Source organism: Oncorhynchus gorbuscha, linkage group LG15 (genome assembly GCF_021184085.1).
Source record: "Oncorhynchus gorbuscha isolate QuinsamMale2020 ecotype Even-year linkage group LG15, OgorEven_v1.0, whole genome shotgun sequence".
In the NCBI taxonomy this organism is placed as follows: domain Eukaryota; kingdom Metazoa; phylum Chordata; class Actinopteri; order Salmoniformes; family Salmonidae; genus Oncorhynchus; species Oncorhynchus gorbuscha.
In genome coordinates this window covers 61,047,577-61,060,780 of record NC_060187.1, presented here as the reverse complement: position 1 = coordinate 61,060,780, position 13,204 = coordinate 61,047,577, and the positions used below count along the sequence as shown (strand labels likewise).

The 13,204-nt window shown below is 41.2% G+C and overlaps 2 protein-coding genes across 3 annotated transcripts in view; both read right to left on the bottom strand.

Moving 5' to 3' along the window:
- Nucleotides 1–2,733, bottom strand: part of LOC123997638 (DNA repair protein XRCC1-like) — a 33,095-nt gene extending 30,362 nt beyond the window's left edge. The window contains exons 1-2 of the mRNA XM_046302075.1: nucleotides 2,339–2,733; nucleotides 1,856–1,948 (exon numbers count right to left, since the gene is read on the bottom strand). Coding sequence (XP_046158031.1) covers nucleotides 1,856–1,948; nucleotides 2,339–2,389 — 144 coding nt within the window. The 5' untranslated portion in view covers nucleotides 2,390–2,733. The remainder of the gene's footprint in view (nucleotides 1–1,855; nucleotides 1,949–2,338) is intronic.
- Nucleotides 2,734–7,155: 4,422 nt separating this feature from the next.
- Nucleotides 7,156–12,724, bottom strand: LOC123997491 (sialic acid-binding Ig-like lectin 5). Of its 2 annotated transcripts, none has more exons than XM_046301785.1 (8): nucleotides 12,259–12,724; nucleotides 10,983–11,369; nucleotides 9,915–10,226; nucleotides 9,446–9,709; nucleotides 8,912–9,184; nucleotides 8,309–8,408; nucleotides 7,876–8,041; nucleotides 7,156–7,733 (listed from the first exon to the last, which is right to left on the bottom strand). In XM_046301785.1, exons 1-8 carry the CDS (start codon nucleotides 12,311–12,313, stop codon nucleotides 7,545–7,547), a joined length of 1,746 nt encoding a protein of 581 aa, XP_046157741.1. In that variant the 5' UTR covers nucleotides 12,314–12,724; the 3' UTR covers nucleotides 7,156–7,544. The 2 variants fall into 2 exon arrangements, with proteins under 2 accessions (XP_046157741.1, XP_046157742.1); XM_046301786.1 differs by having other exon boundaries at nucleotides 8,318–8,408.
- Between the last annotated feature and the right edge of the window lie 480 nt (nucleotides 12,725–13,204).

The window sequence follows — 13,204 nt, the reverse complement described above, 5'->3', positions numbered from 1 at the left end:
TTCCTATTGGAATCTATCTTTAGGGAGTAGGGATGTGACAATTGGAAATGTTTTCTTGTCAGTTAAGACATTTTTTATTGGTTTCCATTAAAAATATAATAAACATTCCTCTAGTTCCAAGTGAATTCACAATGTAGATGGTCTACATCGTGCTTCCTGCGGAGAGAAAGTTGTATCGCTACTGCTGCTTTTCACGTGTCGCTTGTTTTTGTCGTCCAATCACAAGTCATCATACCGGCACTAGGCTAAAGTCAGAGCTAGAAACTCCATGTGGCAAGTTATTAGCCACTGGGCTACCGAGTGGCGCAGCGGTCTAAAGCTCTGCGTCTCAGTGCTTGAGGTGTCTCTAAAGACACCCTGGTTGGAATCCAGGCTGTATCACAACTGGACATGATTGGGAGTCCTATAGGGTGGCGCACAATTGGCCCAGGATCGTCAGGTGTAGGCTGTAATTGTAAATAAGAATTTGTTCTTAACTGACTTGCCAAGTTAATGGTTTTTTATATATATATATATATATATATATATATATATATATATATAGAAGAATTAAGATTACAGAAAAATAAGTTAAATGAGAAGGACAGGCTACAACACTAAGAGCCAACAGGTAGGCTTCTACATAATAATCTGAATTGTTACTCTAAGATTGAGAAGGGGAGAAAGTGTATAGTTAAATAGTTTCAATTAGCCTAGCTAACATTAGCTAGCTAGCTTGCTTAACTAGCTTCCCTTGGTTTGATGCAGTCAATACAGGTACTATGTAATCTAGGGCTCTCCAAAACTGTTCCTGGAGAGCTACTGTCCTGTAGGTTTTCGCTCTAACTATAATCTAGAGCACCTGATTATAATAATTATCTGGTTGATAAAGCAAATCAGGTTAGATACAACTGGGGTTGGAGCGAAAACCTATAGGAGGGTAGCTCTCCAACTGGGGTTGAAGAGCCCTGATGTAATCAGATGAGATGATAAATAACTAGCAATACGTAGTCTACCAGCGCACGTTGACTTGGTCGCAATCCCCCCCCCCTCCCCTTGTCACTCACATTTGAGCTGCTGCTCTGATTTTTCCCTCCTACTAACGTTACAGCATTGGTTAAGGGCTCAGAAGTATGCAGTTCACTGTAAGGTCTACACTTGTTGCATTCGGCGCATGCGACTAATACAATTTGATTTGATTTTTGTTGCGTTAGATATTTATTCAACTTTTATTTTCCCTTTATGAAGACGACGATCGGGACCTGTTAGTGATAGTTATTCAGTTAGGTTTTTTTCTCTTAAGGTTGAAAATCACAATTTCTTTTAAAAATGTTAACGTTTACTTACACCCCTAGTAGGGAAGATATTTAACAATTGATGATCTACAATCTGCATTCAGAAAAACTGCTATGGTGAAGAACTCATCAAACAAGACTACCTAAAACATCTAAACTGGAACAACTCTCTCAGTACGGGTGCAATAAGTCCAACCACTCACAGATTGGAATATTTTAGGAAAAATGCACATTATTTGTCTTAGATCAATTAATTAATGTGCATGCAGAAATATACAGGATATATTAAAACAAACTATTCAAATATCAACCCGCAACAAAGCATGTTGGGAAATATGATGGGCCACTCCAAAGTATTTTTCATTCAGAGAATTAACAGAAATGAACTCAGTCGAGTAAAGACACCTGTAAATCCCACTGGTGTTAACCCCACTAGAATCAACACTAAGATATAACACTCACAACACTTTTGACCTCAACATCGAGAATTTAACACCCACAAATTTGCTGTATGAATTGGAGTCAGTGAATTGTTACACAATCCCATGAAAACACAGAGCAGAGGAAAAGTAGCCTATTACCTGTATAATGACTGAGGTTTGTTTCTCCCCTGGCCTTGCTGCTTTCCATTTTCTGTATGTGTCTGAGCTCAGCAGGTTGTCAGCTTTGTGAGTCTGCAAGGAAACAACAAGAATAGCTAGGACCCCATGATCTTCAATTACCATCTGGTGTTGTCACCACTGGAAATCAGTGTTACTGTTTACATTCAAGAAAATACATTTTTTGACAACAAGAAATGACTGGGAAATGTACTGTAGCTAGCTAGCTACTTCGAATGGAGCATGCAAATACTGTTCAGTACTATCACAATGATTTTGTTCTGGTGGGCTTAAAAAAATAGCCATGGTAGACTGTACTTATATACAGTAGAGGGCTAGACAGTCGACATTATCTCTCAATCGGACAGCAAGCAAACTTAGCTAGCTAACACGTTAGGAAGCTAGCAAGCGGGCTAACGAATACTGTATTAGTTAATGAGTCTAGATAGTAGTTGGACAACTTACATTGTCTTCGGTGCTGCAAGACACTACATGCTTGAGTTTTATCTCCGGCATTTTGCGCTAGTCACTTGACTTGTCAAAAAAGTGGTGCCGCTTTATTTGTGTTTCTTCAGCTAATCAAAACCAAACCTCTACGCTTGCTAGCTAGTTAGCAATTGCCTGGGTAGCAAACAATGGAACACGTTCATAGCTAGTTTATAGAAAGCAAAACGCATCTAAATGCTCAATAGAAGTACCCTGTCTGACATTTATGTGTTTCATGCATTGTATTTGACTTCCCTGTGAATTGTATTCTAATGTAAAGGCGGACAAAAACAGCCGAAACGTATTTGGAGATTGAACCGTACCCCCTGAATTTCACACCAAAATCCCTCTCAATTCATAACCTCTGATGTGACTTCCGGTTGATATTTTATTTAGCCAATCAAAACAGTTGACGCTTCTTCTTATTCTTCTTTGTGTGGTTTTACGGCCAACTAGACGCTTTGTTGCTTATTTCTGCCTTTTAACAGTTCGAAAAGAGCATTGCACATTGTTCACAAAAAAGGGAAATGGGGAGAAAAGGAAATTGCACCACCATCTAAACCTATATATACAATATATACCACTATCCCCACAAACCCCACCACCCCTTCCCACTACATTGGCCCCAACAGATCCTACACTAGGCTGTCGGCATGGGTACCTGGAACACATATGACATATGACACTTTCTGCACTAATTGCACCCTCGAAACGTCAACCTGTCTCAACCGCACAAGACATTTCTGATCCCTAGCAACATGGCCACCCCCACAATTGAAACACTCCACTTTTCCCACCGAAACTACACTCCTTTGTCCCATGCCTTTCTGCACACTTTTCATACAACAGAATCTCCCTCCTACATACTGTTGCAACATGACCATCAACCTGGCACCCGAAACACCGTAGTGGGTTCTGAAACAACCAGCAAATGAGTTTTTGGGGGTCAGAGATTTTAGGCAGAAGAACTACAGGGGGGTTTGAGAAGAGGTTCTGAGGCAATGAAAAAAGTAGAGGATGGTGGGGAAATGGGGAGGGAGACTGAGAGGATCACTGTGAGTAGTAGGCCAGTACAGAGTGACCAGAACAGTTTGTGCTTTAGTAAGGTTGGCTTCTTTGCATTTATTGCTATGGTCATTAATTGTACCGCACAGATGGAAAGGAAATCCCAGAAGATTGAATTGGTTGTAGTAGCAAAGCTCTTACGGGGTTATGTATGATAGTGTATATTGCAACCAGTATGTGGGTATACTCTGCCACTTATTGGATTGTATTTCATGTTGGTGGTAAAACAAAATATTAAAAATTCTTAACATTAAAAGCACAGAAAAAAGCTTTATTTTGTCACATGAATATAGAACCAGAACATACATATGGAAGAATATGAAATAGCTTTTTACTGTAGTGAAGAATGGCTTTTGGTTCAGTAACCATCAATCCTCTTGAGTACAAGGTCAGGATGGGAGGTGAAGAGAGGCACATTTATATAAAATACATGCAAAAGTGATTGTTTAATAAGAGAGGTGTCCAACACCTTTATCATCATCACATCATACAATCATGTTCATCCCATCTAGAATATCATTATACAGACATTATACATGTAATGATGCAAAATGTACTGCATGAAATAGGTGAATATCATGTGTGGACCATTATCTTCATCAGCCACAAACTACAGTGGCTTGCGAAAGTATTCACCACCATGGCATTTTTTCTATTTTGTTGCCTTACAACCTGGATGCCTTACAATTTTGGGGGGTTCGTATAATTCGATTTACACAACATGCCTACCACTTTGAAGATGCAAAATATATTTTTTATATTGTGAAACAAACAAGAAATAAGACAACAAAGAAACAGAAAACTTCTGCATGCATTACTATCCCCCCCAAAAAAAAAAAGTCAATACTTTGTAGAGACACCTTTTGCAGAAATGACAGCTGCAAGTCTCTTGGGGTATGTCTCTATACACTTGGTAAATTTAGCCACTGGGATTTTTGCCCATTCTTCAAGGCAAAACTGCTCCAGCTCCTTCAAGTTGGATGGGTTCTGCTGATGTACAGCAATCTTTAAGTCATTCCACAGATTCTCAATTGGATTGATGTCTGGACTTTGACTAAGACGATCCAAGACATTTAAATGTTTCCCCTTAAACTGCTTTTTTTCTGGCCACTCTTCCATAAAGTCCAGCTCTGTGGAGTGTACGGCTTAAAGTGGTCCTATGGACAGATACTCCAAGCTCCTCTGTGGAGTTTTGCAGCTCTGCAGCTCCTAGACCTGGTCCCTCAGTTTTGGTGGGCAGCACTCTCTTGGCAGGTTTGTTGTGGTGCCATATTCTTTCCATTTTTTAATAATGGGTTGAATGATGCTCCGTGGGATGTTCAAAGTTTTGGATATTTTTTAAATAACCCAACCCTAATCTGTACTTCTCCACAACTTTGTCCCTGACCTGTTTGGAGAGCTCCTTGGTCTTCATAGTGCCGCTTGCTTGGTGGTGCCCCTTGCTTAGTGGTGTTACAGACTCTGGGGCTCAGTAGACAATGGAACTGATCAGACAGCTCAGAGCCTCTGCTCTTTTCTGTCCATAAAAAACAATTGGGATTGGTGGAAGAGGTAGGCCAGGCCAGGCCAGGCCAGGCCAGGCCAGGCCAGGCCAGGCCAGGCCAGGCCAGGCCAGGCCAGGCCAGGCCAGGCCAGGCCAGGCCAGGCCAGGCGCAAGGAAGGAGGGTGTGATCAAGCAAGGGATCCCCCGAGGCTAGACTCTGGGGCCTTTCAGAACAAGTGTATATATACTGAGATCATGTGACTGATCATGTGACACATAGATTGCACACAGGTGGACTTTATTTAACTAATTATGTGACTTCTGAAAGTAATTGGTTGCAACAGATCTTATTTAGGGGCTTCATAGCTAAGGGGGTGAATACATATGCACACACCCCTTTTTCATTTTTCATTCTTTCAACTTTTCTGAAAAAGTCATTTAAAAAAAATTCATTTCGGCAATTTGAATTATTTTGTGAATGTCCATTACATGAAATCCAAATAAAAATCCACTTAAAATACAGGTTGTAATGCAACAAAATAGGAAAAACTCCAAGGGGGATGAAAACCTTTGCAAGGCACTGTATGTACACTAATGAATGAAGGACTGCTAAGCATACAATTATGTACACAAAATATATTTATATATATACACTACCGTTCAAATGTTTGGGGTCATTTAGAAATGTCCTTGTTTTTGAAAGAAAATCACATTTTTTGTCCATTAAAATAACAGAAAATTGGTCAGAAATAAAGTGTAAACATTGTTAATGTTGTAAATTACTATTGTAGCTGGAAACAACTGATTTTTAATGGAATATCTACATAGGCGTACAGAGGCCCATTATCGCAACCATCACTCCTGTGTTCCAATGACACGTTGTGTTAGCTAATCCAATAATATAATTTTAAAAGGCAAATTGATAATTAGAAAACCATTTGCAATTGTTTTAGCACAGCTGAAAACTGTTGTTTGGATTAAAGAAGCAATAAAACTGGCCTTCTTTAGACTAGTTGAGTATCTGGAGCATCGGCATTTGTCGGTTCGGTTACAGGCTCAAAATGTCCAGAAACAAATAACTTTTTTTCTGAAACTCTTCAGTCTCTACTTGTTCTGAGAAATTAAGGCTATTCCATGTGAGACATTGCCAAGAAACTGAAGATCTTGTACAACGCCGTCTACTACTCCCTTCATGGAACAGTGCAAATTGGCTCTAACCAGAATAGAAAGAGGAGTGGGAGGCCCCGGTGCACAACTGAGCAAGAGGACAAGTACATTAGAGTGTCTAGTTTGAGAAACAGATGCCTCACCAGTTGTCAACTGGCAGCTTCATTAAATAGTACCTGCAAAACGGCAGTCTCAACGTCAACATTGAAGAGGCGTCTCCGGGATGCTGGCCTTCTTGACAGAGCTGCAAAGAAAAAGCCATACCTCAGACTGGCCAATAAAAATAAAATATTAAGTTGGGTAAAAGAAACAGACACTGGATATAGGAACATCCTGGTGTCGCCTCTTCACTGTTGACGTTGAGACTGGTGTTTTGCGGTTACTATTTAATGAAGCTACCAGTTGAGGACTTGTGAGGCAACTGTTTATCAGAACTAGATACTCTAATGTACGTGTCCTTTTGCTCAGTTGTGCACCGGGGGCCACCCATTCCTCTTTCTATTCTGGTTAGCGCCAGTTTGTGCTGTTCTGTGAAGGGAGTAGTGCACAGCATTGTACAAGATCTTCAGTTTCTTGGCAATTCTTCAAATGGAAAGCCTTCATTTCTCTGCAATAGGTAAGCAGCTTGGTTTGAAGAAATCAACTGTGGGGGCAATTATTAGGAAATGGAAGACATACAAGACCACTGATAATCTCCCTCGATCTGGGGCTCCACGCACGATCTCACCCCGTGGTGTCTTAATGATCACAAGAACGGTGAGCAAAAATCCCAGAACCACACAGGAGGACCTAGTGAATGACCTGCAGAAAGCTGGGACAAAAGTAACAAAGTAACAAAAGAATGCTGAGTTGCATCCAAAGAACACCATACCTACTGTGAAGCATGGGGGTGGAAACATCATTTTGGCGACCCAAAATGTTTGAACCAAGTTAAACTATTTAAAGGCAATGCTACCAAATACTAATTGAGTGTATGTAAATTTCTGACCCACCGGGAATGTGATGAAAGAAATAAAAGCTGAAATAAATAATTCTTTCTACTATTATTCTGAGATTTCACATTCTTAAAGTAAAGTGGTGATCCTAACTGAACTAAGACAGGGAATTTTTACTAGGATTAAAAGTCAGGAATATTGAAAAACTGAGTTTAAATGTTTTTGGCAAAGGTGTATGTCAACTTCTGACTTCAACTGTATACATCATTTTAAAGGAGAGAAGGATCATCTTAATGTGCCACTTAACCCATTTTGTATAATTTTGCAAAACAGTATGTATAATCATGCAAAATGATATCAAATGGATATGACATCATTGTGCCATTATCTTCATCAGTCAAGCAGTACGCTCGTGCTTGTATTGTTATACACTGCAAGAGCTTTCTTCCACTCCATGACATAACTCTAGTCCATGCCGTTAGTGCTAATGATCTGGACCAGAGCTATCCATGACATACCTCACTGAGAGATTAACTCAGATGATCTCCAGGTAGATAGCTGTTTCAGTGTTATTGTCATTGGAGGCAGGGCTTTGTCTGTCTCTTGTTCCTCTGTCCACCGTTCCCCCTCGACTCTCTCCTCCTCTTCTCTCCCCTCCGCGTCTCTCACCTCTTCTTCTCTCTCCACCTCGTCTCCCCCCATCTCGCCTCCCCATCGGATGTGTCTGAGACACAACATAATGTGGTTACTCAGCCATTCAATTGGATATTTATGTTTCAATGGATAATAAAGCTACTGTATTGCATTGTATTGTAACATACCCATTTACAAGCAAAAATATATTTTTGGTACAATACTAGGTGTACCTGTTTGGTCTGGACGAAAAGAGGGGTGCAGTTCTGGTAAACCAGCTGGTAACTGCCATTGTTGTAGATGTTGGTGACCTCAGTGCAGTTGATGTAGAGGGGCATCCGATCCTGGTAGATCCCCATGTCCCCAGGATACACCGGAGGTCTGCAGGTCAGCACACGTCTTTAAGGAATGAAGTTAAAGACAAGAGTTTGGATTAGAGAGGACATGATCATGAAACATCTACTTTTAAAACGGTTGGAACGGTTTTATATGTTCCTCTTTCATAATTCCATTCAATGTTATCTTAAATAAAACAACATATGTTTGATGTACTGGTATGTCATTTGGTTATTCCAAGTTTGTAAGACATCTGAAGTAACTGAGGCACAATGGTGGCAGACGTTAGAGAAGTCAGAGAAAGCAACTCTCAGAAAATATGTTTCTTACTTTCCTGACCTCTTTCGACAGCAGAACAGAAGGAGTAGAGAGAGGAGGAAGGTGGCCAAAGAGATGCATACTGCAGGTATCACTTTCCACAGCAGAGAACCTGTCAATCAACAACAAAAACACAGCTATGTAAACTAAAGATACCACCTTTTTTACTCTTCAACTTTCAGCAAACACATGATCTTATCTTATATTATACTGTATTATTATATTATATTAATGGAACAGGTCAACCAAACAGTGACATTGCAGGAATCATTCATACATTTGTAAAGATAATCTGAAGGAATAGGCCTTAGTGACCTTGAACGATTCATGCTTAGTATTTCACCCTCATATTTTACTCACAGTACAGATGCTTCCTACAATACACAATGTATAATGTGTGTGCATCTCAATTGTGTTTCCTTGTTTCCACATGTCCTCGCCTTCTTCTCAATATATATTGGAGGACAAGGTCAGAGGATCCTTTCCTCTGACCTTCTCCTCCAATGCGTTTTGAGAAGGACGTGAGGAAAGGGGATGTGAGGAGTAAAGGAAATTAAGATGAATTAAGATGCACCCATGTATTTCTCTTGTGTGGTGTGGTGCCCCGATGCTTACCATCCTCTGCCTGAAGCAGTGTGTGGGAGTCATTGCCCAGTGCATTGATGGCGAAGCAGACTACCCTCAGTGGAGTGTCCATGTGGCCCTTCAGCGTGGCTGTTAGTGTACCGTTCTCTGAGCCCACTGATGTGTTGTATCTGTATGGTGGAACACTACCGTTGACACTCCAGGTGACGGCAGGCCGGGGGTTGGAGTCTACAAAACAGCGACACAGAACCACCAACCTTTCCACAACACAGTAGGAGGAGAGACGGAGGATGACAGGCTTGTCTGGGGGATAGAAGAAGGGAGAGCGAGAGAGAGAGAGAGAGAGAGAGAGAGAGAGAGAGAGAGAGAGAGAGAGAGAGAGAGAGAGAGAGCAAGAGAAGGAGAGAGAGCATCATGGAAGTATCAGGGACGTTAGAGTACCAAAATATTGTTCTTGTCTCACAATGTAAAGTGTACAAGTGTACAAACAGCAGCCATTTAAATCCATACGCAGGAATTGGAAGCAAAATAATAGATCAAACATTGACTGTATAGAATGCTTACATTGAATGTTTAAGGAAGTCAATCTGGACTCTGCCCGTCCAATTAGGTTCTGGGCTGTGCAGCGGACCCTCATGTCTCGGGTCACATTGTACACCCGGACCGTAAATGTGCGCTGGTGAAGGTCTACAGTTAGCCCATGTTTGGTGTATGACCACCTGTACTCTGTCACAGGCGGGTCAGCTTTACAGGAGCAGGCCAGTAACACGTTCAACCCCTCCTGGACAGTCAAGGTATGGACCTGGACTGTGACATCTTTTGGAGGGACTAGAGGAGAGATGCAATAGCAATCAAGGCCAGTATTCATAAAACATCTCTGAGTTGGAGTCCTGATCTAGGATCAGCTCCCCCAGCCTATAAAATATTTTTAATTAAGTCAAATCTGATACTAGATCAGCAGTCTGAAACACTATGAATATGGGCCCTAGCTTAGCATTGCAAACAATCATACATTTATATAGAAAGTACTTACATGTCACATGGAGCTCCTTTACGGTGTATACTCTTCTTCCTCCTGGATATACTGCCTCACACCTTATTCTGGGTTTGATGCGATACGATGCGATAAAGGTGAGAGAGGTCTGTAGTGTAGGCCCCTGACCCTGGGGCTGGAGTACATGAGGCTCCCCGTACTCGCTGCTGTTCTCCTGAGCTCCTCTCTCCCACCGCCACTGGAGGGTGGGGGCATGGGAGGGACAGGAGTAACTGATGCTGCAGTTTAGTGACACCATCTGTCCTTCTGTAGCTGCCCTCACACCGCTGATCACTGGGAGCTCTGGGGACTCTGTCAGTGATGGGGACAAAGAGAGATAAGAACTGACTTGATGAACATAGTCTAAATGGGGATAAAGTAAATGTTTTGTCCATTAGCATTAGCGATAATTCAACTCAGGTTGTGTAAAAATTGGTGTATTAACATGAGCCCTATAAAATAACCCTCTTATCACGTATTAAACATGTTAACAATGAAAATTATAGCAGTTACTATTTCTCTATATAATAACAGATGAGAGGCAGAGATTCTGTTAAGTAACAATAGATTATAAAACATAATGAACATCTGCTCTTCCCGTGACATAGACTGACCAGGTGACCAGGTAAAAGCTATTATCCCATATTGATGTCACCGGTTAAATCCACTTCAATCAGTGTAGATGAAGGGGAGGATTTTTAAGCCTTGAGACATGGATTGTGTATGTGTGCCATTTAGAGGGGGAATTGGCAAAACATACGTTTTTGAACGGGGTATAGTAGTTTGTGTAAAGAACTGCAACGCTGCCAGGTTTTTCAAGCTCAACAGTTTCCCACAGTTTCACCACCCAAACGACATCCAGCCAACTTGACACAACTGTGGGAAGCATTGGAGTCAACACGGGCCAGCATCCCTGTGGAACGCTTTGACACCTTGTAGAGTCCATGCCCAGACTAATTGAGACTGTTCTGAAGGCAAATGGGGGGGATGCAACTCAATATTAGGATGGTGTTCCTAATATTTGGTATACTCAGTGTATGTAATTCTGTGCAATGAGATCCCTCTCACCTGACACAATGATGTTGACACTCCTCTCCTTCCCCCAGTCTTTCTGTCCATGGCCCTTCAGCGCCAGCTGATAGACATGGGAGTCAGCCAGGTGGACCCTGTCAATCATTACAGAGCAGTCTCCATCGTCCGTGTTTCCCCAGAGGGATGTCCGGCCCTGGAACTCCTTGCTGACCGTGGATTTGTCATTCGAACTGAAAGCTGTACTCCGCAGGAGGAAGATTTGACCAGTCCTGTAGCGCAGCCTCACGCCCACCACCTTCCCCATGGAGTGAGAGGCTGGAGGAGTGAAGGAGCAGGGGATGACCACGCAGGAGCCTGCCAATGCAGGGACATAGTTTGGGACAGAGGGCACTGGGGACACAGCATAGGTGTCCTTCCAGAAGCCTGTTGGGATGAAGTAGCAGAGAAACATGAGCTATACCAAAAGTTAAAGCCCCGTAGTGCAGCAATATGACTTGGCAACAATGTGACTTTGCAACTATGTCACTGTCTGGTAGATGTGAAGAAGATAAAAATAGTAGCAAAAAAATAGTAGCACCACACTATAACAGAACAGAAGTAACAAATAGCATCCTACAGACAATTAATCCTAGCCAAAACTAAATCTTAAAGTCATGATATGGAGGAAGAACATTGTGTTCACAGTACAATCAATTATCAATGAACAATGAAATGAAATAGAATTGTACAACATTAAAATAATGACTCTCTGTCCGGCTGTTTGTTGCAGTCTGGTACAATGTGGCATGGTGGGACATTTCACAATAGAGATAAATTAAGAAAAGGGGAAGGGGCATGCTTCGTTTTGCTTTGCTTGCATTATCATCCTACTGTACGAACGTGGTCTCTGCGCTTTAACTCCTTATTCTGTCCCCTTTTACATGGTTGAATACACAATTGCATCAGTGAAATGGATAGAATTGTACAGAAGTAATTTCCCCTCTTTTTATAAAAGTCCTGGGCCTCAATACATGGGGCAAACTGCTCTGCAGCTCATTTTTGTCATATCTAAAAAATATATATGTATATTTGTCAATATATCCCTTACTTTATGTTAAAATGCCACAATATAAAACTGGACTACAGGTCAAATCTCCATGTTGCATCATATGTAATGTTATGTCAATGTAAGCAAGTGACCAAATTACAGTTAGTTGAGGAGTTGTTCATTAAGATAAACAATGTTGACTATCCCTACTACCCTAGTGATAAGGCTCTTCACATTTTAAAACATGGCAGTTAGCGTTTAAATATAACATCATAAGCAACTCACCAAAGATCACAGTACACAGCAGGAGCATTCTGTCCAGACCCATGACGAGAAGCATGCTCAACAGACACAACCGAGGGAAGGATGGTGGAAGAAGAGGCGAGGAGGAAGTTGTTTTGGTTTCACAATGTCACGGTGACATGAACTTATTTTAAGACACCCTAACAATTTCCCCAGTAGTTTAAAATACTATACAGTTACGCTAACACATTTCAAAGTACGTATCATATAATATCGGAATTTGCAATGGTATTATTGTAATACACAGGCCTATAAAACCCTCCTTGGCTGGTACACCACTTGCTATTGGCTTATGATCTTGCCTATGTTACTTGGTCATCGCTCATCCATATATTTATATGTACATATTCTTATTCCATTCCTTTACCTAGATTTGTGTGTATTGGGTAGTTGTAGTGGAATTGTTAGACTACTTGTTAGATATAACTGAACTGTCGGAACTGGAAACACAAGCATTTCGCTACACTCGCATTAACATCTGCTTGCCATGTGTATGTGACCAATAAAATTGAATTTGATTTGATTTTGATACATTGTGAGTCTGCGCATTGCACGGGCCAAGGTGAAAATACAGGAAGTGATGATCCTACAATCGTATGAGAAGAATAACTGTTAATACAGTCAGCCATTTTAAAAGAGGCCCATCACCCCTGAGACGGAGGAATCCATTGCCTAAGTGCCTAAGGAAAGAGAGACATCAGCAGTTATGTGTGTGAGGAGATGCATGAGGACAGGTGTGACTCACACCCATGCTGCTAGCTGTTTCCTAACATCACTAAATCTCTTCCCATTGACTCCCACTCATTATTAGCTGTAGGCCGTTGCATTCATGCAGGGAAAACAATCTTATTTTGGCATAAATGTAGGTTGATAATGTCGATTGTAAAATTCTATAGAAAGTTCATAATTAATCAGATAAATAAATAGT